The 27,554-nt window shown below is 43.1% G+C and overlaps 1 protein-coding gene across 1 annotated transcript; it reads right to left on the reverse strand.

The window, feature by feature from the left end:
* Window positions 1-3,750: 3,750 nt before the first annotated feature.
* Window positions 3,751-21,780, reverse strand: LOC120053418 (synaptic vesicle glycoprotein 2B-like). Its single transcript, XM_039000542.1, has 12 exons — window positions 21,318-21,780; window positions 13,087-13,267; window positions 12,132-12,283; window positions 11,465-11,598; window positions 11,063-11,152; window positions 10,830-10,943; window positions 10,634-10,722; window positions 5,796-5,960; window positions 5,388-5,521; window positions 4,864-5,064; window positions 4,367-4,526; window positions 3,751-3,934 (listed from the first exon to the last, which is right to left on the reverse strand). Exons 1-12 carry the CDS (start codon window positions 21,778-21,780, stop codon window positions 3,751-3,753), a joined length of 2,067 nt encoding a protein of 688 aa, XP_038856470.1.
* Between the last annotated feature and the right edge of the window lie 5,774 nt (window positions 21,781-27,554).

The raw sequence follows: 27,554 nt of genomic DNA on the forward strand, positions 1-27,554 counted from the left end.
GTTCTTAACTAACTTGCCTAGTTAAATAAAGGTTAAATAAAATAAAAGACCTTGTCACAACACAACTGATTGTCTCAAACTTTTAACAAGGCACACCTGTTAATTGAAATGCATTCCAGGTGACTACCTCATGAAGCTGTTTGAGAGAATGGCAAGTGTGCAAATCGGTCATCAAGGCGAAGGGTGGCTACTTTAAAGAATCAAAAATATGACTTTTTTTTATTGTTTAACACTTCTTTGGTTACTACATGATTCCATATGTGTTATTTCATAGATTTGATGTCTTTACTTATTATTCTACAATTTCGAAAATCAAAAAAATAAAGAAAAACCCTTAAATGAGCAGGTACCTGTCAAACTTTTGACAGGTACTGTATATATATAAATAATAAAGTGTAATTCACTTATTCACAAATAAAGAAATTATTCACAAAAATAGTGAAGGTAGTGAAAGTACTGGGCCTTTAATAGTCCTGTATTAGCGGACTGATATAGCCATCTGCAGCGCGGGCCCAAACTGTTTCCCACAGCTATGTGGGAGAGGCCAGTGGCCTGTGGGGTAGAGGCAGTGGCCATTAGCACCTCATAGTGAAAGCTAGAGCCCGAGCTAGCACCTGTCCTGTCCCCTCCCCATGCCCCCAAAACCTTCAGCCAGCTTGACATGGCCCGAGCCTTGCCAGGGGTGCACAATCAGCACTCACTACATCCAGAGTTGTCTAAAGCCGTGAGTCTAGTTCTCGCCATTAGAGCCCTGTTTGGGGTTTTAGAGAAGAGCAGTGATGGATGTTCTCTAGATTCATATTTGTAGCAGTTGACCTCTATTATGTCAGTCAATCAAATGTATTTTATGAAGCCGTTTCTACATCAGCAGTTGTCACAAAGTGCTATACAGATACCCAGCCTAAAACCCCAAAGAGCAAGCAATGCAAATATAGAAGCAAGTAGCTAGGAAAAACTCCCTAGAAAGGCTAGAACCTAGGAATAAACCTAGAGAGGAACCAAGATAGCACGTCCAGTTCAGCAGGTCAGAGTTCCATAGCCACAGGCAGAACAGCAGAATTGGATCACAAGATAAAAAAATAATAATCTTAACCTTTATTTAACTAGGCAAGTCAGTTAAGAACAAATTCTTATTTACAATGACAGCCTAGGAACAGTGGGTTAACTGCCTTGTTCAGGGGAAGAACAACTGATTTTTACCTTGTCAGCTCGGGGATTCAATCCACCAACCTTTTGATTACTGGCCCAGCGCTCTACCTGCCGCTATATATATGTCCTATATAATTGTTAACAATTCTTCATACAATATGCAAACAAAGAAATACGATTTATTCATTGTTAGCATTCTGTCCCAATCTACCTATAAATATTCACAGCTCCCATTTTTACTCTGCTTTTGGACCTGGTGTCCTGATGTTGTCCCTGGTGAAATAAGTTGTTTCACACCTCTGGTAGAGTAAACAGCACCACCCCCTCCCCCCCTCTCCAATGCTCTGTGTTGAGAAGTACCCCCCCACTCAAAATAGGTGAAATGATGGGATCCCTGAATGGGTTCTATGCTGACTCAAAACATCTCAACCAAGCGTAAGAGAGCATGTTTCTAATTCAGAATGAACGACTGGTGTGCAGTTCCTCATGTTCCTATTTTACAACTTTCATATCACTGTAGAAACCTGAATCAACCAGGTCTGTCTACCACTCTGTGGCCTATTACAGACTTAATGCCAAGAAGAACAAACCAACCATCGCTCACAGTACACTGATAGATTTATTTGATTTGTTTCATCTTTTCACAGTCACAAAACCCCAAAACAAAAAATGTATGCAAAATATTTTTTGCCACGACAGACAATATTTTTAGATAAAAATATAAAAACAAAGAACAACGTATGGCTTTCTGTTTTACAAAGATGCAGACACAAACATGAATGCACCCAAGAAGTGTATTCATAAGCCAATCCCTTGATAACAGTGATGCTGCAGCTCAAAAAGATGCTTGAGAAAGAAACAAGGTTTTACTGAAAACACAACTTACAGAATCCTTGCATTCAGTTAAGGCTGATTACTTCCTGCAGCTCAATTGATAACAGGTATTACACAATGTATTGGCAATAATTGTGTATACCTCCATATAATGGTACAGATGTTCTATAGACTAAAGGTAACCAAACCTACACTTTGAAAAAGGATAATTCAACATCACCTTTATTCTTGTTTTGTAGCTTTCTCTATTTTGAAATATGTTATTGTGTGAATATACTGTAGATACAATAAGGATAGTCAAATGCAAAATAGTGTTTCAACAGCAAAGCCTCAGTTTGTGTAACTGTTCGATTGTTAGTATGACAGAAATAATTGGCAAAAGTCTTGTTTTGTATTGGAAAGAAATGCAATTGTCTCCACAATACTTGACAAGAAACAGCTAAGAAATGCTTAAACTAACTAAAGTGATCCAGTCAGTTATTTACAGTGACACAGACAGTAATCATCATTCAGACTACTTGCTTTTTGACCAACACATGAAAAAGACAGAGAAACATTACTAACATGCAACTCAGTCAACAGTTAGCAGTAACAGCACTGTGTGCTTCACTGAATCTCCCATCACCAATAAGAGCATTTCCTCCACATATTTTAAAACTTGTTTTTTTTTCATTTCCTATGTGGTACCACTTCAACAGAAAAACTAAAGATGTTGTTGCATAGACAACACAAATAAACCACAGCCCAAGTGAGAAACAGAGAACATTTACATCAAGCACACAAACACACTGTAGGACCAAACAGTTTGCTGAATGAAGTTGCAAGTTAGATTCAATTGGAAAATTGGAATGCAAAAATCTAAGAAGAAATAGATTTATTGTGGTTTGATTGCAGGTGCATATTCAGCAGGATTACATTTTCAGAGCATGTCAGAAAATAAGATTAGAATGGAACGGCCAAATAAGTTATCTCCTCAATTTGATGGAGAATACTGCAGTAAATTGCTGTTGTATGCTGTTCCCTAAGTGGCAACCTACTGAATGTACCTATGGTTGATGGACTATAACCTCAAACACTCAACTAAAGGTAATTATTCAAAAATACAGTATAGATGTGGTGAAGGATATTTGCTGTCCTCCCACTACATACTGTGGGTTGATTGAAACACAAGACGAGAATACATGGAGGGAATGCTACACTACAGTCAATATAGTTTATATTTTGGAGAAAAGGTAGAGTGTTTGAGTTGAGAACTATTCATTAAGGCAGGGCCAAGATTAAAACAACATAATTTTAGCAAAACAAAACAGTACCTGAATTCAAAATGGCACTGGAGAAAGATTCCCTTGACCAGAAACTGTTTCTGGTTACCAGTCTCCATCAAGAGGTTTACATATTTTCCAATTCTTATCTTGTGTCTCAGGTCGACAATATCGTACATTAATGGGGCAAACTATGGTTTTTAGACCAATAGATAAGGAATTAGAGAATAATTCCCATTTAGTCCCAATAATAATTTAGATTTTTGGAGTTGATTTTAAAGCATTTCACTCCAAACACATCATAACTAGTGAGACAGAAGACAATGAAGAACACTGTTAGTTAGCATGTAATTAAAGGATCTCTATGTTGGTGGAACAAACTCTTGTCAGCTCCAGGTGGTTACAACCAATCTTGCTTAATGCCTGTGTGTCTCTCAGAGGAACTCCGCCTGTAAAGGTGGCTCCTTGCTCCTGTGACCTTTGACCTTTAGCAAGTATGACCTCCTCACTGGAGGATCTTCTCCCGGGTCTCGGGCAGCTTGAGGGCCACTAGACCTCCACACACCAGAGCAGTGCAGGAGAGGAGGATGGGGACAACTTTGGTGACCCCCACAAAGGAGGCAAAGATGGAGGTACCCAGGATGGCTGCCAGCTTACAAAGAGCATTCAACACCCCAAACGCTGTGGCTCTGTGGGAGGAGGTTAGGGACATAGGTTAAATACACCACAGGGGACACAGTGGTGCAGCTGTCTAAGGCACTGCATCTCAGTGCAAGAGGCGTCACTACAGTCCCTGGTTCGAATCCAGGCTGTATCACATCTGGCTGTGATCGGGAGTCCCATAGGGCGGCGCACAATTGGCGCGGTTTGGCCGGGGTAGGCTATCATTGTAAATAAGAATTTGTTCTTAACTGACTTGCCTAGTTAAATAAAGATTGAATTTAAATGATTAAATGACATTTTATTCAGTAACTGATGATAATGGGTTGACATACTTTCAACAGTATAAAGCAAATCATACAATATCATATCAACAATCTATTTCCAATAGGCACAATATAATAAATTAGATGGGCCTAGCTAATACATTCATGTCTGATTTCCAGATTGCTGTACTGTACCTTTTGGAGGCTGGGTAAAGTTCCACTGTGATGACCTCAATGCCGTTCCACGCTGCCACGCTGACCCCACAGAAGAGACACTGCCAGGCTATGATGGCCGCCTGACTGAAGCTCAGGAACAGGAACAAGGTGCAGCCAGCTGAGATCAGCATGGAGAGGCCTGCAAAGGGAGGAGCAGATTGGGCTCACAGTAGGAAGCAGTGAGCTCAGTGGCACTGGCACATCATGTGCAGAGGGAGATGGAGCCGTGATGTGTGCGGTAAGATTCAATCACACTTCGATGTTCCTTGATCATATTTCAAGGCTCACACCCATATAAAACTCAATGCTCATACTTTTCTCATCTGCCTATTGAAGAGCAGAATGTCAGAACAATAGCTGAGCTGCTGCTATACACTTAATCTACACTTGTCCTACCTGTCCATTGTAAGAACCAATACAGTTAAAATCATAGAAACCTATTACCATTGTACTTTGTCCAATACAGACCAACTCACCTATGATTTTAACCCTGCCTATCTTCTCCATGAACAGAGCTGATATGATGTTGCCGGGTAGAACAGCCAGGGACCCCAGGAAGCTGACCAGGTAGATGAGCACATCGTTCTCCTTGTCGATGTCCAGGTGACAACCCTTCTTATTATGGAGGAATGTGGTGTTCTCCAGCCTACAGTCTATGAACCTTTCCTCATACAGATCTGGAGGAAATGTGACAATGCCAACGATATAACATAAATAGTGTTCGTGGATAAACATTAATGGCTTTGCAATTCTCAGTCCACTGGTCAATATGTACTGTCTGTTTTCAGTGAAATATAGCAACGGTAATTGATGATTTTGAAATGCATTACATACTGCATTGTCATTATACTTCATTCATTCATATTGAGCAGGACTTGATTTTTGCAAAAGTTCAATCTCTGTTTAACCTTTTTTCATTTCGGAAAGTTTCCAAAGGGTTAAACCTGTTAACAATGTGATGCATTGGTTGGCCTACTGTAACACCTCCAGCGGCTCCCACCTGTGTTATAGAAGACAGTGGATCTGATGGTGCAGTTCTCAAACATTGTTTCAGTGGACTCGATGTCCTCAAAGTAACAATCTTCAAACAGTGAATCCTCAAACTTAACAGACTTCATCTGTATGTTGATAAACCTAAAGGGATGGAACACAAAAACAAGATTCCTGACTTTTTGATGACTTGGCATATTACATGCTAGAATGACAGACAGCACTATCCTTCCTCAATATTGTCTGTATCATTTTGAAATAAATAATACGTGCCATACTTACATAGAATGATATGTTACATTGTGATATTATCAAGAGACATGACAATTATAAATTACTGTTGTAATACAGTATTACTAGGTGTTGCTGTGGGGTAGTACTTAGAAGGGCCAGAAGGTGGAGCATGGACATTACATACTTGTCATTGATGTATTCTCCCTCTCTGTGGATCTGATTCTCCAGGGAGAAGTTGAAGTGGAAGCGTTCTACTCTCTCTCTGTGGAACACCTTGACTTTGGACTCATACTCCTCTTGCTGCAGGTATTTGATCATGTCAGGGAACCACACACCCAGTCCATAGTAACTGAAATACGATGGTATCAGCGTTATTGGACCACAGTAGACAACATTAAAATACAGTATTTTGGCATCCCAAATGGCACCCTATTCCCTATATAGTGCACTGCTTTTGACCAGGGCCCATGGGAGGAATATGGTGCCATTTGGGACACAGACTGTATCTACAGCTGCACACAGTGTACAATCTTTCCTGTTTAGCATCACATATATTGTACATATACAGTGCCTTTGGAAAGTATTCAGACCCCTTGAATATTTTGACGTTTTGTTACGTTACAGCCTTATTCAAAATGGACTAACAAAAAAATTACATTGTCAGCAATCTACACACAATACCCCATAATGACAAAGCGAAAACAGGTTTTAGAAATTAACAAATTTATTACAAATAAAAAGCAGAAATTCCTTATTACATAAGTATGCAAACTCTTTGCTCAGAGCAAAAAGGTCGAAGGAATTGTCCATAGAGCTCCGAAAGAGGATTGTATCAAGTCACAGATCTGGGGAAGGGTACCAAAAACATTTCAGCAGCATTGAAGGTCCCCAAGAACACAGTGGCCTCCATCATTCTTAAATGGAAGAAGTTTGGAACCCCCAAGACTCTTCCTAGAGCTGGCCGCCCGGCCAAACTGAGCAATCGGGGGAGAAGGACCTTGGTCAGGGAGGTAACCAATAACCCGATGGTCACTCTGACAGAGCTCTAGAGTTCCTCTGTGGAGATGGGAGAACCTTCCAGGAGGACAACCATCTCTGCAGCACTCCACCAATCAGGCCTTTATGATAGAGTGGCGAGATGGAAGCCAGTCCTCAGTAAAAAGGCACATGACAGCCCGCTTGGAGTTTGCCAAAAGGCACCTAAAGACTATCAGACCATGAGAAACAAGATTCTCTGGTCTGATGAAACTAAGATTGAACTCTTTGGTCTGAATGACAACCGTCACGTCTGGAGAAAACCTGGCACCATCCCTATGGTGAAGCATGGTGGTGGCAGCATCATGCTGTGGGGATGTTTTTCAACGGCAGGGACTGGGAGACTAGTCAGGATCGAGGCAAAGATGAACGGAGCAAAGGACAGAGAGATCCTTGATGAAAACCTGCTCAGGACCTCAGACTGGGGCGAAGGTTCACCTTCCAACAGGACAATGACCCTAAGCACACAGCCAAGACAATGTAGGAGTGGCTTCGGGACAAGTCTCTGAATGTCTTTGAGTGGCCCAGCCAGAGCCCGGACATGAACCCGATCGAACAGCTCTAGAGAGACCTGAAAATAGCTGTGCAGCAACGCTTCCCATCCAACCCGACAGAGCTTGAGAGGAACTGCAGAGAAGAATGGAAGACACTCCCCAAATACAGGTGTGCCGGAGGGGATGGCTGCCGTTTTACAGGCTCCTAACCAACTGTGCTATTTTGTTTTGTTTTTTCACATTGTTTGTAACTCATTTCGTACATAATGTTGCTGCTACCATCTCTTATGACTGAAAGAGCTTCTGGACATCAGAACAGCGATTACTCATCTGGAACTGGACAAAGATTTTTTCTTTAATGAGTGCAACGCGAAGGATATACTGCTCTGTCAAGACAAGGCCCAAATCCCAGTCATAGGTGTGAAGAAAGACAGAAAAAAGGGGGGAGGAGGACGGGGTGCCTTGTAAGAATTAGACGAGGAGTAGGTTAACCACCACTACCCTCTGTATTATTGGCCAACATGCAATCATTTAAAACAAACTGGACGATGTACGATTAAGACTATCCTACCAACGGGACATTAAAAACTGTAATATCTTGTGTTTCCCCGAGACATGGCTAAATGACGACACGGATAGTATAGAGCTGGCTGGCTTCTCCGTGCATCAGCAGGACAGAGCAGCTACATCTGGTAAGACGAGGGGCGTGTCTATTTGTCAATAACTGCTGGTGAGCGATGTCTAATATTAAAGTATCGAGGTATTGCTCGCCTGAGGTAGAATTCCACATGATAAGCTGTAGACCACACTATCTACCAAGAGAGTTGTCATCTATATTATTCATAGCCATCTATTTACCACCACAAACCGATGCTGGCACTAAGACCGCACTCAATGAGCTGTATAAGGACAAGACAATGCTCATCCAGAAGCGGCGCTCCTAGTGGCCGGGGACTTAATGCAGGCAAACTTTACCCCACACACGGAGACGCATACAAACCTCTCCCTCGCCCTCCATTTGGCAAATCTGAAAATAATTATATCCTCCTGATTCCTGCTTACAAGCAAACACTCAAACAAGAAGTACCAGTGACTCGCTCAATACGGAAGAGGTCAGATGATGCAGATGCTTTGCTACAGGACTGTTTTTCTAACAAAGACTGGAATATGTTCTGAGATTCATCCAATGGCATTGAGCAGTATATCACCTCGGTCACCGGCTTCATCAATAAGTGCATCGAGTGACCGTATGTAAATTTCCCAACCAGAAGCCATGGATTACAGGCAACATCCGCACCGAGCTAAAGGCTAGAGCTGCCGCTTTCAAGGAGCGGGACACTAATCTGGATGATTATAAGAAATCCCGCTATGCTGTCAGATGAATCATCAAATAGGCAAAGCATCAATACAGGACTAAGATTGATTCCTACTACACCGACTCTGACGCTCGTCGGATGTGGCAGGGCTTGAAAAATATTACGGACTACAAAGGGAAACCCAGCCACGAGCTGCCTAGTTACGCAAGCCTACCAGACGAGCTAAATGCCATTTATGCTCCCTTCGAGGCAAGCTACACTGAAGCATGCATGAGAGCACCAGCTGTTCTGGATAATTGTGTGATCACGCTCTCCGTAGCCGACGTGTGCAAGACCTTTAAACAGGTCAACATTCACAAAGCCGCAGGGCCAGACGGATTACCAGGATATGTACTCAAAGCATGCGCAGACCAACTGACAAGCATCTTCACTGATATTTTCAAACTCTCGGTGACCGAGTCTGTAATACCTACATATTTCAAACAGACCACCATAGTCCCTGTGCCCAAGAAGTGAAGGTAACCTGCCTAAATGATTACACCCCGTAGCGCTCACGTCTTTAGCCATGAAGTGCTTTGAAAGGCTGGTCATGACTCACATCAACAGCCCCATGCCGGAAACCCTAGACCAACTCCAATTCGCATACCACATCAAAAGATCCACAGATGATGCAATCTCAATCGCACTACACACTGCACTTTCCCACCTGGACAAAAGGAACACCTATGCGAGAATGCTGTTCAATGACTACAGCTCAGCGTTCAAAGCATAGTGCCCACAAAGCTCTTCACTGAGCTAAGGACCCTGGGACTAAACACCTCCCTCTGCAACTGGATCCTGGACAACACATCTGCCACGCTGATCCTCAACACTGGGGCCCCTCAGGGGTGAGTGCTTAGTCCCGTCCTGTTCTCCCTGTTCAGCCAAGTATGAGTCCAACACCATCCTTAGGTTTGCTGATGACACAACAGTGGTAGGTCTGACCACTGACAATGATGAGACAGACTATAGGGAGGAAGTCAGTTACCTGGCAGTGTGGTGCCAGGACAACAATCTCTCCCTCAATGTGAGCAAGACAAAGGAGCTGATTGTGGACTATAGGAAAATGAGGGCCAAACAGGCCCCCATTAACATCGACGGGGCTGTAGTGGAGCAGGTCGAGAGTTTCAAGTTCCTGGGTGTCCACATCACCAACTAAAGATCATGGTCCAAAGACAACAAGACAGTTGTGAAGAGGGCACGACAACAACTTTTGCCCCTCAGGAGACTGAAAAGATTTGGCATGGGTCCCCAGATCCTCAAAAAGTTATACAGCTGCACCATCGAGAGCATCCTGACCGGTTCCATCACCGTCTGGTATGGAAACTGCTCGGCATCTGACCGTAAGGTGGTACAGAGGGTAGTGCGTACGGCTCACTAAATCACTGGGGCCAAGCTTCCTGACATCCAGGACCTATATACTAGGCGGTGTCAGTGGAAGGCCCAAAAAATTGTCAAAGACTCCAGTCACCTAAGTCAGAGTGTTCTCTCTACTACCGCACGGCAATCGATGCCAAGTCTAGGACCAAAAGGCTCCTTAACAGCTTCTATCCCCAAGCCATAAGACGGCTGAAAAATTAATCAAATGGCCACCCGGACTATTTACATTGACAGCTGGTACTCGCTGTTTATTACCTATGCATAGTCACTTTACAAATTACCTCGACTAACCTGTACCCCCACACATTGATTTGGTACCGGTACCCCCTGTATATAGCCTCATTATTGTTATGTCATTTTCTTGTGTTACTTTTTGATTTGATTCAATATTTTTACTTTAGTTTATTTAGTAAATATTTTCTTATCTACATTTCTTGAACTGCATTGTTGGTTAAGGGCTTGTAAGTAAGCATTTCAAGGTAAGGTCTACACTTGTTGTATTTGGCGCATGTGACAGACTCAATGCTGTAATCGCTGCCAAAGGTGCTTCAACAAATTACTGAGTAAACGGTCTGAATACTTACGTAAATGTGATATTTCAGTTTTTTCTTTTTAATGAATTAGCAACATTTTCAGAAAAACTGTTTAAGCTTAGTCATTATGGGGAATTGTGTGTCGATTGATGAGGAATAAAAACAATGTAATACATTTTTGAATAAGGCTATAATGTAACAAAATGTGGAAGGCACTGTATTTACCTGAAGGCCATGGTGAACCAGATGATGGCCATGAACAGTGTACTCAGTCTCAGCTCAGGTCCCAAGAGAGAAGCAACATTCTTCAGCACCTGCAATGAAAACACACCATAGTGACACATCACATACTAATAGCCTGTTGGTGTTAATGTTGGTCTCATTAGTAATGTGTTTGATTTCAGAAAATTTTTGGTCCTACCAGTTTGCACAGAGTGAGGGTCCGGACGGCCCAACGCTGTATAGCCGTCCCTGTGGCACTCTGGATCTCAATGAACTCATCTTCCTGGGTCTTAGGAGCCTTGATGTGTGTCACCTGAGAGGAATGAAATGATGTTCACTTTGTTTCATTATATTATGTGAAGCTGAAAATGCCAAAGCAGCCCTTCAAGCACATGTTATTTAGTGGTCATCTGTGATGTTGTCTCTACACACCTGGAAGACCTTCTCAGGCTGGCCCTTTGCCCTCCAGTTGGTGTCATGGACATTCTTCAGGATCATCCAGGCCTCGTCATGTTTGGCATTCTGACAAAGACAGCCACATACTGTATTTCATGTCTGTGCGTTGTTCGTGTTTCGTATTATGTTGCGTTTATTTATTAAAAACACTCACTCCCTGAACTTGCTTCCTGACTCTCAGCGCACATCGTTACACTGTAAGTCAAAACCTCCCTATAGTCCACACATTTCAGTTGTGTGTGTTTTTAAACCAAATACATCTGCAAACTCGGTTTGGGGTTTTGTATGAAAATATTGTATGATCAACACAATATGTTAAAAGTCCAGAGTATTACGGTCCTGTACTGTTCATCTTAATCTTAAGGAAATAGATCTTACCTCCAGGAGGAACCTGGGGCTCTCAGGCATGAACATGAGCCCCACCAGGGAGGCGATGGCAGGCAGGGCACAGACCAGCACAAACACCCTCCAGCTGTGGAACTGGAACTCTGTCCCCATGCTGAAGCCCCAGCCTGGAACACAACACACAACCTCAGTCATTATCTCAGTCTAGAGCCCCAGCCTGGAACACAACACAATACAATACAGTCACCACACAATCATCATCCATTACCTGTGTCTAGACTCTAGAACCTGGAACACAAGTCAAATCACTCCCTGGGTCTATAGGTGTGTTTACAGACTAATATTAGGATTACAAATCTATCAGCCAGTTAATTAACCCAACACATATGCTTAGTCCAGTGGAGACTGCTGAGGTGAGGACGGCTCATAATAATGGCTAGAACGTAGCGACTGGAATGGCATACCATTCCACTTATTCCACTCCAGCCGTTACCACAAGCACGTTCTCCCCAATTAAGGTGTCGCCAACCTCCTGTGGCTTAGTCGTGTTACATTTCCATAACATCCAATGCAGGGACCGCTGTAGCTGAACTTGGGTGAACTTGCTTATGTCAGCAAGGAGGATGATATTAATCCCAGGTCATGGCTGCTATAGTAAGGGTTGTCTGTTGAGTGTTTAGTATGCAGTATTGTACTGTACCATAGTGAGGGATGATGCCCCAGGCTGTGAAGGAGGCATAGATGCCTCCCACCATCCAGAACATACACAGCCAGCTCAGGTGTTCCCCCCTCTTATCCATCTGAAGGAACTCTGAGAAGTAGGAGTAGACGATAGGGACAGAACCTCCAATACTGAAGGGAGATACAGAGGATTAGTATAGGAACTCACTGACAGATTTAGATTGTAGATTACACAAGATATTTGCTTTTTTATTTTACCATTATGAATCCAGGAAGTCCCTAGATGAATCATCTATTTTTCGAGGAAGAACAGACTTCTGTTCTTCCTGATTTCACAAGTATTATCCTGACATTATGTTTTTGTTTTTTTAAAGAGTCCAACACTGATATTTTTCCAAACACAGATCACGGAGCAAGTTACTGGTCTGGTACTGATCTCCTAGCTTCATATAATCTTTGAATAGTATTTTTGTAATCAGGTAAGTTTCCGAAAGGTCAGTAGTTTAAGGTCAGTAGTTTGAGCTTCCACTAATATCCAACCATACATAGATACACAATAGTCTAATACACCATGCTCCTCCAGCTGAGGTCTTCTTTATACACAATGTTTTTGCATACGCTTTGACCTGATTCCGGAGTCAGTATGCAAAGCTTGCTTACATCCCTGTGGAACAACGCTATTCTGAGACAGCACAATGCTGCATTGTTGTAGGTGGAGGAGGAGAGTAGCTCTGAATGTGCTGAACATGGGAGGAAGTATAATCTAGCACAAGTCCTACAGTAACTACTGCCTCTTCCATGTAGCTTCTTCAGAGGCTGTGGCTTTGTAACTGTTACGTTGTTCAAAGTATATTTTATCAGGTAGAAAGGATCATGTTCACTTGTCCTATAGCATCCCAGTCACAACCCTAATTCCTTCAAGTAGAAACTCATCCCTTGTTTCCCCTCTCTCTATAGACGGGGGTCTTTCTTACCCGATGCCGGAGATGAGCCTAAAGAAGAGAAAGAAGCCATATCCCTGGGCGAAGGAGGAGAGGAAGGCGAAGACACAGTTGATGGTGAGTGCCCAGATCAGACACTTCCGGCGGCCCAGTTTGTCTGCCATGCCTCCCCAGATGAACGCCCCAACCATCATGCCCAGGAACACTGTCAAACCTGCAGGAGAGAGAGAAAGGCAAGACACAGGTAGTAGCCAGCACAGGTACAGTTCACTAGCAGACATGTATCTAGTGATTTGAACTCAGTGAATAAAGGGGAAGGTAGATTCCACTCAACACACTTGAGGTAACCATACATTCTGGTGATGCGGTGTGCTTTTATGGATCACAGAACTGTATTTTAGGGAAACACCTTTGATGACATACAATATACAGAGTTGTGTTTGAATGCTCAACAACTACCACAGCCTCAGCAGCAATGCTGAAACTGGATATCTGGACATTGGTGCCACTTTTGATGTTGTCCACCAGGAGACAGGCTAGTACATCCCTCCTGACAGACAGGCAGTGGAGGGCAATGTCCTATGGGCAGTATTGAGAAATCTCTCAGTGTAATACAATATATTTTAACTGAAAATACCCAAAAAACGAATAAAAACATTTTTGGAATAGTTGTGCATTTGTAAATATATTTTTGTACTCTGCATTCTGACTCATTCTCAAGGTTAGGTCAGAGATGTAAAATCGCATTTCTAAGGTAACGACAGACAAAATGTATTTTTGGTCAAATTGAATAGCCTTGAATGGTATTTTGTGAAGCCTTAACAGGTATCATATTTCTATGTCATATCACTTTTAGGGCTTTAACCTGTCTCAAAAGAAACAGAACATTATTTAATGTGTGCATTTGTCCATCTCTCAACGCTTGACTGGAACACCTATTTTTAGCATATAATGAATGCTGGCATCAAGTATAACTTTTTGTTTATGTACGCTAAACGCTGACATTTGATATAATCATGAAGGTGTATGTGTTTCTGCCTAAGAAAGTACAGTATTTTCTAACCTTTGGTAATAAAGCCTATTAATTTAAGCCCCAGATAAGTACAGTTGAAGTACAGTTGAAGTTGGAAGTTTACATACACCTTAGCCAAATACATTTAAACTCAGTTTTTCACAATCCCTGACATTTAATCCTAGTAAAAATTCCCTGTCTTGGGTCAGTTAGGATCACCACTTTATTTTAAGAATGTGAAATGTCAGAATAATAGTAGAGAGAATGATTTATTTCAGCTTTTATTTATTTCATCACATTCCCAGTGGAAGTTTACCTACACTCAATTAGTATTTGGTAGCATTGCCTTTAAATTGTTTAACTTGGGTCAAACGTTGTGGGTAGCCTTCCACAAGCTTCCCACAATAAGTCGGGTGAATTTTGGCCCATTCCTCCAGACAGAGCTGGTGTAACTGAGTCAGGATTGTAGGCCTCCTTGCTCGCACATGCTTTTTCAGTTCAGCCCACCAATTTTCTATGGGATTGAGGTCAGGGCTTTGTGATGGCCACTCCAATACCTTAACTTTGTCGTCCTTAAGCCATTTTGCCACAACTTTGGAAGTATGCTTGGGGTCATTGTCCATTTGGAAGACCTATTTGCAACCAATATTTAACTTCCTGACTGATGTCTTGAGATGTTGCTTCAATATATCCACATAATTTTCCTGCCTCATGATGCCATCTATTTTGTGAAGGGCACCAGTCCCTCCTGCAGCAAAGCACCCCCACAACATGATGCTGCCACCCCGTGCTTCACGGTTGGGATGGTGTTCTTCGGATTGCAAGCCTCCCCTTTTCCCTCCAAACATACCGATGGTCATTATGGCCAAACAGTTCCATTTTTGTTTCATCAGACCAGAGGACATTTCTCCAAAAAGTACAATCTTTGTCCCCATGTAGTTGCAAACGGTAGTCTGGCTTTTTTATGGCGGTTTTGGAGCAGTGGCTTCTTCCTTGCTGAGCGGCTTTTCAGGTTATGTCGATATAGGACTCGTTTTACTGTGGAAATAGATACTTTTGTACCTGTTTCCTCCAGCATCTTCACAAGGTCCTTTGATGTTGTTCTGGGATTGATTTGCACTTTTCACACCAAAGTAGGTTCATCTCTAGGAGACAGAACATGTCTCCTTCCTGAGCGGTATGACGGCTGCATGGTCCCATGGTGTTTATACTTGCGTGCTATTGTTTGTACAGATGAACGTGGTACCTTCAGGTGTTTGGAAATTGCTCACAAAGATGAACCAAACTTGTGGATGTCTACAATTTTTTTTCTGAAGTCTTGGATGATTTCTTTTGATTTTCCCATGATGTCAAGCAAAGAGGCACTGAGTTTGAAGGTAGGCCTTGAAATACATCCACAGGTACACCTCCAATTGACTGAAATGATGTCAATTAGCCTATCAGAAGCTTCTAAAGCCATGACATCATTTTCTGGAATTTTCCTAGCTGTTTAAAGGCACAGTCAACTTAGTGTATGTAAACTTCTGACCCACTGGAATTGTGATACAGTGAATTATAAGTGAAATAAGCTGTCTGTAAACAATTGTTGGAAAAATGACTTGTGTCATGCACAAAGTAGATGTCCTAACCGACTTGCCAAAACTAGAAACTTGTGGAGTGGTTGAAAACGAGTTCATGACTCCAACCTAAGTGTATGTAAACTTCCAACTGTAGATATAAGTCATGTGCCCATTTAAGTACTGTACATCAGCGGCCTGCTTGACTATTGCAGATGAGAGCACTTTTCTATGCACTTTATTTGTACATCTAAACCATTACTCAGCTTACCTGTAGCCTATCAACCCAACCCTATCACTGGGGAAGAATCTCCCAAAAAGAACACATTTTACCACCAGCAGCCTGTGCCAAGTGCCAGCGCCTAGCATGGTGGCATGATGTCACTGCAGATGGCAATGCCATGGGGGGTGTGGGTGATGACGGGTGTGAGAGTGAAGACTCGGGCCTGCTGTCAACGGATAAACATATGGAGATGAGGATCAATCCCCCAACCTCCTCTCCCTGTAGAACAGTGACATTGCTGCCACTCTGCCTTCTGATTGGACAGTTTACATCCATTGAGTCAGAATGTATGCAGTGATCACAGTGAAAGTGTGAATTAGAGGCATCTCATATTTTAGTAGACCCATTGAGGCTGATTGATTATGGTTAGGAAGTCAAAATTTAAACCATTGAAGTAAACTGGAGCGTATACTGTACATTTGGACTGAAACATTGAGGGGCATTGGATAAACTGTAGATTAAATTACTGTAAAGAGCAACATTTAGGGCAAGATGAGATAGTGAATAACTAATAGGATACCTGACTGAATTTGTAATCATGCCACACTTAAACAGAAAAGCTGCTAACTTGTTCCTTTTAAATCTAGATGTTACACAAGATAATTATACCGAACAAAAATATAAACGTAACAAGCAACAATTTCAAAGATTTCACAGAGTTACAGTTCATATAAGGAAATCAGTCAATTGAAATAAATAAATTAGGCCCTATTCAATGGATTTCACATGACTGGGAATACAGATATGCATCTGTAAAAAGGTAGGGGCGTGGATCAGAAAACCAGTCAGTATCTGGTGTTGGCACCATTTGCCTCATGCAGCGCGACTCATCTCTTTCGCATAGAGTTGATCAGGCTGTTGATTGTGGCCTATGGAATGTTGTCTCAATCCTCTTCAATGGCTGTGCGAAGTTGCTGGAACACGCTGTCGTACATGGTGAGTATGCAGGCCATGGAAGAACTAGGATATTTTCAGCTCCCAGGAATTGTGTACAGATCCTTGCGACATGGGATCGTGTATTATCATGCTGAAACATGAGGTGATGGCGGCGGATGAATGGCACGACAAAGGGCCTCAGGATCTCATCATCTGCATTCAAACTGCCATCGATAAAGTGCAATTGTGTTCATTGTCCGTAGCTTATGCCTGCCCATATCATAACCCCACCGCCACAATGGGGCACTCTATTCACAACGTTGACATCAGCAAACCGCTTACCCACACGACTCCATACACATGGTCTGCGGTTGTGAGGCCGGATGTGAGGCCCGCCCTCCTTTTGGCAAATCCGACCATGACTCCATCTTGTTGCTCCCCTCCTATAGGCAGAAACTAAAACAGGAAGCTCCCGTGCTTAGGTCTATCCAACGCTGGTCTGACCAATCGGATTCCACGCTCCAAGATTGCTTCAATCACGTGGACCGGGATATGTTCCGGGTAGCCTCAGACAATAACATTGATGTATACGCTGACTCGGTGAGTGAGTTTATAAGGAAGTGTATAGGAGATGTTGTACCCACTGTGACTATTAAAACCTTCCCTAACCAGAAACCATAGATTGATGGCAGCATTCGCACAAAACTGAAAGCACATACCACCGCATTTAATCATGGAAAGGCGACTGGAAACATGGCCGAATACAAACAGTGTAGTTATTCCCGCCGTAATTCAATCAAACAAGCAAAGCGTCAGTATAGAGACAAAGTGGAGTCGAAATTAAACGGTTCAAACACGAGACGTATGTGGCAGGTTCTACAGACAATCACGGATTACAAAAAGAAAACCAGCCCCGTCGCGGACATCGACGTCTTGCTTCCAGACCAATTAAACAACTTCTTTACGTGCTTTGAGGACAATACAGTTCCACCGACGCGGCCCCCAACCAAAGACTGAGGGCTCTCCTTCTCCGTTGCCGACGTGAGTAAAACATTTAAATGTGTTAATCCTCGCAAGGCTGCCGGCCCAGACGACATCCCTAGTCGTGTCCTCAGAGCATGCGCAGACCAGCTGGCTGGTGTGTTTACGGACACATTCAATCAATCCCTATCCCAGTCTACCATCCACACATGCTTTAAGATGGCCACCATTGTTCCTGTTCCCAAGAAAGCTAAGGTAACTGAGCTAAATGACTACCACCCCGTAGCACTCACTTCTGTCACCATGAAGTTCTTTGAGAGACTAGTCAAGGATCATATCACCTCCACCCTACCTGTCACACTAGAACCACTCCAATTTGTTTACTGCCCGAACAGGTCCACAGACGATACACTCGCCATCACACTGCACACTGCCCTATCCCATCTGGACAAGAAGAATACCTATGTAAGACTGCTGTTTATTGACTACAGCTCAGCATTCAACACCATAGTACCCTCCAAACTCATCATCAAGCTTGAGACCCTGGGTCTCGAGCCTGACCTGTGCAACTGGGTCCTGGACTTCCTGGCGGCCGCCCCCCAGTTGGTGAAGGTACGAAACAACATCTCCACTCCGCTGATCCGCAACACTGGGGCCCCACAAGGGTGCGTTCTCAGCCCCCTCCTGTACTCCCTGTTCACCCATGACTGCGTGGCCATGCACGCCTCCGACTCAATCATCAAGTTTGCAGACGACACTACAGTGGTAGGCTTGATTACCAACAACAAGACAACCTACAGGGAGGAGGTGAGGGCCCTCGGAATGTGGTGTCAGGAAAATAACCTCTCACTCAATGTCAGCAAAACAAAAGAGATGATTTTGGACTGCAGGAAACATTGACGGGATAGCAGTGGAGAGGTGGAACGTTTTAAGTTCATCGGTGTACATATCACCGACAAACTGAAATGGACAGTGTACGCAACAGCACCTCTTCAACCTCAGGAGGCTGAAAAAATATGGCTTGTCACTGAAAACCCTCACTAAACTTTTACACGTGCACAATTGAGAGCATCCTGTTGAGCTGTATCACCGCCTGGTACGGCAGCTGCACCACCCACAACTGCAGGGCTCTCCAGAGGGTGGTGCGGTCTGCACAACGCATCACCGGGGGCAAACTACCTGCCCTCCAGGACACCTACAACACCCGATGTCACAGGAAGGCAAAAAAGATCATCAAGGACAAATAACCAGCCGAGCCACTGCCTGTTCACCCTGCTTCCATCCAGAAGGCGAGGTCAGTCCAGGTGCATCAAAACTGGGACAGAGAGATTGAAAAACAGCTTCTATTTCAAGGCCATCAGATTGTTAAACAGCCACCACAAGCACAGAGAGGTGGCTGCCTACCTACAGCCTTGATATCATTGGCCACTTTAATAAATGGAACACTAGTCACTTTAATAATGCCACTTTAAGAATGTTTACATATCTCGCATTACTCATCTCATCATTATATACTGTATCCTTCACTATCTATTATTTAATATCTATTGCATCTTAGCCACTCTGTCACTGCTCATCTATATATTTTATACCAATATATTCTTATCCCATTCCTTTACTAGATTGTGTGTATTAGGTTTTGTTGTGGAATTTGTTAAATATTAGGTTTTGTTGTGGAATTGTTAGATATTACCTGTTAGATACTGTTGCACTGTCGGATCTAGAAGCATAAGCATTTCGCTACACTCGCAATAACATCTGCTAACCATGTGTATGTGACCAATAAAATTGGATTTGGACATACTGCCAAATTCTCTCAAATGACATTGGAGGAGGCTTATGGTAGAGAAATTTGCATTACATTTTCTGGCAACAGCTCTGGTGGACATTGCTGCAGTCAGCATGCAAATTGCACGCTCCCTCAAAACTTGAGACATCTGTAGCATTGTGTTGTGTGACAAAACTGCACATTTTAGAGTGGTATTTTATTGTCCCCAGCACAAGGTGCACCTGTGTAATGATCATGCTGTTTAATCATCTTATTGATATGCCACACCTGACAGTTGGATGGGTTATCTTGGCAAAGGAGAAATGCTCACTAACATGGATGTAAACAAATTTGTGCACAACATTTGATAGAAATAAGCTTTTTGTGCATATGGTAAATTTCTGGGATCTTTTTTTTCAGCTCATGAAACATGGGACCAACACTTTACATGTTGCTTTTATATTATTGTTCAGTTTATGATCCATCATATCCTGTATCCTCTGAGTACCTAAAAGTTACATGACTCCACCCTATTTATTCAATTCAATTTCATTCAATAAAAAAAAAAAAAATGTTTCCCAGAAGGGCAATTACTTTGTCTATGTGAGTCAGTCTGAGATCTGAGGGCTACAGAATATACAGTGCAGTGAATAAACGTTGCTCGTGATTGTGATTGCCAGAGTGTAGTTAGCCAAAGGGAAGTGAAGCAGCAGGCGAACAGTATGTATCCTAGACACAAGGTCAGTAGAGTGGCTATTGATCTCCTCTCCTCAGCCACCTGCTGACTCAGTCCTACCAACCAGTACAGCCTGCTGGGCTGCTGGGCCGCTGAGGCTGGGGAGAGGGAGAAAAAACTGCCCTCTCATCCCAGATACTTGTCTCCTTGGACAGCTTCCACCCACAGGTTTCAAAGGTTTCAAAGTGGTGTCTGACTCTGAATTTCAAATCCACCACTGCACTAGAACAACGTGTCCGACTCTTTAAAGAAGTCCTATTCTCAACCCCATTTTCTCAAGTCTAGTTTGATATATCTCTGTCAGTTCTTATAGATAGGTGAACTTTCATCTAGCCTTTGAGTAGAAAACTTTCAACATTTGGATGCCCCTTTTTGTGTTGCAATATTCTACGGCAGTCTCTGAGAGCAACTTTTGCATATAGCTAGCTGCTTTTGTTAGGGTGGAACGGAGAGAAAACCACATTTCCCTCAGACATGGGCCTACAAAATACTGCATAGTCTCAATCAGTTTGATTGGTGGCATGCCGCAGATCGCTCCGGTTGCCAAAACTCATGTTATTTGCTGTGGAGAAACGGATAATCAATTTTCCTCCTGCTTCACTAAGCAGGAATATATTGAAGTAAAGTAGAGCATAAAAAGCATCCAGATTCATCTTGGAATCAACTGTGCCATTAGCTTATTTGAGAACTTTTCTAATTTACGGAGCACTTAAGTACCTGCCGGCTAGTATTGACTGCAAGGCTGCTATTGGCTGGAACCGTCCCCAATACAATCCACAACTTAGCTTTGATTTTACACAGTTTGCACTGATATCCACAGAATGTCGTGCAGGGACTGAATTGTGTCCTCTGAAATTATTTCATTTGGTATCAGAACTTTAAGTAAGACTTTTTGAAGATATAACATTATTATTTTCCCATTACAATTCAGACTCTTAATTCAGCCTCGTATTCCTTTTTCCCAGAATGAATTGACCAAGACATTATACAAGACAAGTGTTAATATGGGTTGTATGTCTTCCAACAAGTGTTGGCATTTAGCCATGACTCACCTAGCATGCCTTTCTCTCCATTGGATAAGCACATGTCCTTCTCCGCGCTGGGCAGCACGAACCCCACCACAAAGCACTCCACCCCATCAGCCATGAGGGCCAGGCCCAGCACTATAAACAGGGTCCACTGGAACCGTCCATGCCCACAGTCCTCCATGATGTCCTCATACTGCTCAGCCAGCTCATCCAGCTCTGTGGCCCCTGCCTGAGCCTGCCTGGCCTTGGCCCTCGCTGCCCTCTGGGCCGCCTTCACCTCGTCAGGGTGGGGGATCCCCTGGTACTCTCCCTCGTACATCTGGTCCTCGTCATCATGGCCCTCCGTGGCATCGCTGGCTGCATCCTCCTCCTGAGGGTAGGACTCGCCCTGGTAACCGTAGCCCTCCTGGTCTCCTCCCTCTCCGTAGGTGCCATAGGTGTCACCTCCTCCTTGGTGGTACACATTGTTCTGGTAAGGGTCAGCCATGCTGTCGCTGAGATGTTACAGCCAAGTCAGCACTGTTGCAGTAAGATCCTTCAGGGGATTCTGACTAGATTGGCATAATTCTGGGCACCTTGGTCCGGTGTTCTGCTCCGTATGTGTTCTGGTATTCCAGGTGCTATGCTGTAGCTGTTTCTTGTTCCTGTTCTGCTAATCTGAGGAGGGTGTTGTTCAAGTAATCTTTTGAACAATACCTGGACTGGAACAATAATGATTGTTTTCGAATAACTACCTTTGACTGTTCAGTTCTTCACAAGGCCTCATGCTGAACCTGAAAGAGGAAGTTTATTCAGTTATGCCATCCATATTTCTCATGATTGATAACAAAATCAATACTCTGTTGATTTATTAAGAAAACATGGGAATGTTTCTTCATTTGGAATAGATTTGACTGGGAGCTGACACTAGAACTCAAACACACTGTATATTATTGGGATCTACTGCATATGGCCTATCTACTGTATCTATCTATTGGGTCTGTGCAACAGCCCTGATATCTGCATGCTCTTCTCTCTTAGAACAGAATAAATAAAACAGTTATCCTGCACTTTAGTTTTCAATCTAATTTGTTACCACACAAAAGGCTTATAATGAGACCATTTTTGCTGTTCTAATGCACTCAATACTGAAACAACTTAAGTGTTTCAAATGTAATGAATATGCCTCAGGGGGTTCATTTGTTCACTGGCATGATAAAATAATTCCTTAACATGATCAATTTCAATATGTTCCTTAGAGAATTTCTATTGCTACTTATACATGTATTTACTAACAATAAGCTACCTCAGGTCATAGACTAGATGAATAATGTAATAACCTCTCAGACCATTCAGCTAACACAAAAACACAACAATAATAAGGCACCACATACCTGATGAGCCTTATAATTGTGTAATTATATATATATCACTTTCACAATTTCTCTGTACAGTTTATAAATTAACTGGCTGGGTTGTGGGACAGTGGATGCGCATTGATAATTCTAATGGAACTGTTAACATGCATTACCTGGAGAATGCGAGGATTGTGGTGCTATTACTCCCTGCTATAAATCAATCAGCATCCAGGATCCAAACAACCCGTTTTATAATTGTAAATTATTCTAAAGTTTCATATGGTGCAGATTGGAATCTAGATTCTTGTTAAACCTCTGAACATTCATTCTGATGTTGAGATCAGCGGAACCGTAACGAATCTCCCCCACTAATCCACCCCATAACAGTGCTCTTTTACATCTCTATAGCCAGAGAGCAGTGAGGGAGGGATGCCACACTGTCACAGTCACAAGCAGGCCTTTTCTTCAGCCCTCTCACACACCAAAGAGCCTGGTAATGCTACAAATGAGATTTGTCTCGCCCTGGGCGACGCTGGCTGGCTGTCACTAGTCTCTACTGGCTCTCTGGATAGGATGCCTCCACTCCACCTTCCCCTTCCTCTCTATCACTTGTTCCCACCATGTCACTACACTGAGATGACACTATGGCTGCTGTCGAGGAAGTGTTCCCACATGGGCATCAGAGTCTAATCATTCATCTGGTAGGAATGAGGCAAATGCGACTCACTGAGAATTATCTCTACTTTTTGTATCTTTTAGAAGTTTTGTGAATCTACCCCACTAAATATTCTATATCAGCCAACCTTTGAGTATTTAATAGCCTATTTTTTAGTGGTAGTCAATGAGAATAGGATTAATTTGTTTCTCCATTTTAATCATGGTGTAATGAGGGACACTGGAAGGTACATGGGCATCTTCTTGGATTCATTAAACGGATAAGGAGACCCAGGAGGCCAAGCCAGGAACTGCGTGTGTGCGTTTGTGCGTGTGTGATGATGATTCCCTGGATCTACACTACATGACCAAATGTATGTGGACACCTGCTCGTCGAACATCTCATTCCAAAATCATGGGAATTAATATGGAGTTGGTCCCCCCTTTGCTGCTATAACAGCCTCCACTCTTCTGGGAAGGCTTTCCACTAGAACATTGCTGCGGGGACTTGCTTCCATTCAGCCACAAGAGCATTAGCCGGGCACTGATGTTGGGCGATTAGGCCTGGCTCGCAGTCGGCGTTCCAATTCATCCCAAATGTGTTTGATGGGGTTGAGGTAAGGGCTCTGTGCAGGCCAGTCAAGTTCTTCCACAACGATCTCGACAAACCATTTCTGAATGGACCTCGCTTTGTGCGTGGGGGCATTGTCATGCTGAAACAGGAAAGGGCCTTCCCCAAACTTTTGCCTCAAAGTTTGAAGCACAGAATCATCTAGAATGTCGTTGTAAGCTGTAGTGTTAATATTTCCATTCACTGGGACTAAGGGGCCTAGCCCGAGCCATGAAAAACAGCCCCAGACCATTATTCCTCTCCACCAAACTTTACAGATGGCACTATGCATTGGGTCAGGTAGCGTTCTCCTGTCACCCACCAAACCCAGATTCGTCTGTCGGACTGCCAGATGGTGAAGCATGATTTGTCACTCCAGAGAATGCGTTTCAACTGAGTCCAATGACGCCGAGCTTTTCACCACTCCAACAGACGCTTCGCATTGTGCATTATGATCTTAGGCTTGTGTGTATCTGCTTGGCCATGGAAACGCATGTTATGAAGCTCCCGACGAACAGTTCTTGTCCTGACGTTGCTTCCAGAGGCAGTTTGGAACTCGGTAATGAGTGTTGCAACCGAGGACAGAGGATTTTTACGCGCTACAGCAGTCCCATTCTGTGAACTTGTGTGGCGTACCACTTCACGGCCGAGCCGTTTTTGCTCTTAGACGTTTCCACTTCACAATAACAGCTCTTCAGTAAGGTCATTCTACTGCCAAGGATTGTCTATGGAGATTGCATAGCTGTGTGCTCGATTATATACACGTCAGCAACAGGTTTGGCTGAAATAGCCAAATCCACAAATTTTAAGGGGTCATACTTTTGTATATATAGTGCATGTCTTCCTCTCTGACATCTAATCAACACTTCCCATCCTCGTTCACACACACCCACCCAGCCTGCCTGCCTTCAGCCATACAGCAGCATTCTCTCACCTCTCCACGCAAGCACTCTAGTTCACACAGCACTCATGCACCAAGGCCCTTCTCTCTACAAAGAGGAAATTAATGGCAAATTGGATGAGAACAGGGAGCAAAGAGGAGCAAAGCAATACCTGTGACAGATTGGAGGGTTGTCTTGTATGATACAATCATACTGCATGAATAGAATAGGGGTTCAGGAAAAGAAGACTGCTCATGCCATGAGGTATAGTATCATTAGTAATGCATGGGACGAGAGCTCCCCAAGGCATTGTTCCCACTAGTTTGAAAAGGGTTGTCTGAGTAAAATCAATTTATAATACATTTTGCAGCAGCTGTTCCCCCTGCCTAATTCCATAGCTGTCGGAATGTTATTGTTTGTCCATCTGTGTTTAGTTTAAATCTGGAATCCTTAGTTGCTACATACATTTTTGGACTCATAAATTAATTATATATACCCATTTATTCTTAGAGAATATAATTTATAAATGCCTCATGAGTTAGTTTAACTGTTGTACCCATCAGAACCCAAAATAAGATTGTTTACAAACCTTGGAGTAAGACAATGTAAATGTAAACAAACACTGTATAGCCTCAGAACATAGTTAAAACTATCATGTTGATCTCATGGATGGTCAGTCCTTGCATCCAAACCTCTGTCTATGAATTAGAGAGAGGTTACATTTTGCCAGGCCCATCCCTCAGCTTTTTCCACATACTTTTGGTCATGTAGTGTATTTTGTTTAATATTGCAGTGGCAAGACCATGAAGAACATGGGATATGGGCCTTGAAGTTCTGCAGCATTGCTGGTTTTACTCCTGCCCATCTAGGCTCTTAATAAAGGACTGTTCCAGACCCCAGGTGAGTGGGCTCTCTAACCAATCGATTATACTGTGGAGTACCAAACTGAATATCTATCAATTATCTGTGATGTAGAAAAGAAAACCAGCAGCAGCTTGAGACCTGGATTTGAATAACACTGATGTGGATATATATTTTCCTTCTTCTATTTCTCTTCATAAAGTGTGAAAATGCATACTGAAAGCCTTGGCCCTGCCTCTATACTGCTGAACCTACTCTAGTGCCACTTCCTTGTTTGTTGACTAAGACAAGTGAAGGTCACGTTGCCCATATGGACTTGGCTCAGGGAGGGAATCACTTTCAGCATGGTTGCCAACTCCACCTGATACCCTGTATTCTGAGATCCCAGAGAGATGAGCGGTTCCTTTCTGAACAGGTGTTGGACAGAGAGAGGGAAAGAGATCAGTAGCTAACCCATGCTCTGTTCGACAAGTACTGGTAGCAGAGTACAATACAATGAGGTGTAAATGGTTGAAATCACTGTCGGATAAAGACTGCAGGACAGTACAGTAAAACATTTGATCAAACACAAATGTATGGCATGTGAGAACCGTGTAGAACAGGGTTACTTAACCCTAACCCTATGAGGTTCGGAGCCTGCTGTTCTACATGATTATTAATTGCACACACCTGCTGTCCCAGGTCTATATCAGTCCCTGAAAACATTTAATGGAACTGGCTTCGATGTCCAGGGTTGAGTTTGAGGTGTGTACGAGTCCAGTACTGTAGGTCAGCGTTTCCCAACTCCGGTCCTCCAGTATCCTCAACAGCACACATTTTTGTTGTAGCCGCGGACAAAACACCTGATTCAACTCATTAAGGACTTGATGATTAGTTATGTGTGTGGCCTGCTGTGTGGCCTGCTGGAGGTCATTTTGCAGGGCACTGGCAGTGCACCTCCTTGCACAAAGGCGGAGGTAGCGGTCCTGCTGCTGGGTTGTTGCCCTCCTACGGCCTCCTCCACGTCTCCTGATGTACTGGCCTGTCTCCTGGTAGCGCCTCCATGCTCTGGACACTACGCTGACAGACACAGCAAACCTTTTTGCCACAGCTCGCATTGATGTGCCATCCTGGATGAGCTGCACTACCTGAGCCACTTGTGTGGGTTGTAGACTCCGTCTCATGCTACCACTAGAGTGAGAGCACCGCCAGCATTCAAAAGTGACCAAAACATCAGCCAGGAAGCATAGGAACTGAGAAGTGGTCTGTGGTCACCACCTGCAGAATCACTCCTTTTTTGGGGGTGTCTTGCTAATTGCCTATAATTTCCACCTTTTGTCTATTCCATTTGCACAACAGCATGTGAAATTTATTGTCAATCAGTGTTGCTTCCTAAGTGGACAGTTTGATTTCACAGAAGTGTGATTGACTTTGAGTTACATTGTGTTGTTTAAGTGTTCCCTTTATTTTTTTGAGCAGTGTATATCAAACTGATCTCTCTACCATTTGCTTTGAAAACATGTAAAGCACATTATTTTGAGTGGAGCATGACATGAGAAACAACAGGTCCTTTACACAGACGCCTCCTTCCAGAAATGGAGTGAAAAGGCCATTCTGTGGTGAAGGATATCATGGTGGATGTCTGAAGTGAGCTTGGTAAATGAAGGGCCATTACTTGATGATGATTACTGTGTATTGTGGTATTGGCTATCTGTTTCTGCTTCAGTAATGACAACCATTCAGAAAAGGTGCTTGTGTATTTTATAGACAATGGAAAGGGCAATAAGGAGCTCCCTTAAATCATATTGGAATATCCAGCTACATGTATATTTTTGTTTATGCTCATCTATATGAATTAAAATTTTCCAGAGGCAGAATGCCAGAGTGAATATGAGGTTTATGTATTGATATTGTTTCTTCTGACTAATTTAAGAGATTG

This window comes from Salvelinus namaycush, chromosome 9, assembly GCF_016432855.1.
Source record: "Salvelinus namaycush isolate Seneca chromosome 9, SaNama_1.0, whole genome shotgun sequence".
NCBI classification, from domain to species: Eukaryota; Metazoa; Chordata; class Actinopteri; order Salmoniformes; family Salmonidae; genus Salvelinus; species Salvelinus namaycush.

Bases quoted from the DNA above. Each gene is read 5' to 3' on its own strand.
- LOC120053418 (XM_039000542.1), bottom strand. From the start codon at position 21,780: ATGGCTGACCCTTACCAGAACAATGTGTACCACCAAGGAGGAGGTGAC. The intron at 10,723-10,829 runs GTAGGACCAAAA...TTTTCATTGCAG, and splicing joins CCCTCACTCTGTGCAAACTG to GTGCTGAAGAATGTTGCTTC. The intron at 5,961-10,633 runs GTAAATACAGTG...ATCGTATTTCAG, and splicing joins TGGTTCACCATGGCCTTCAG to TTACTATGGACTGGGTGTGT.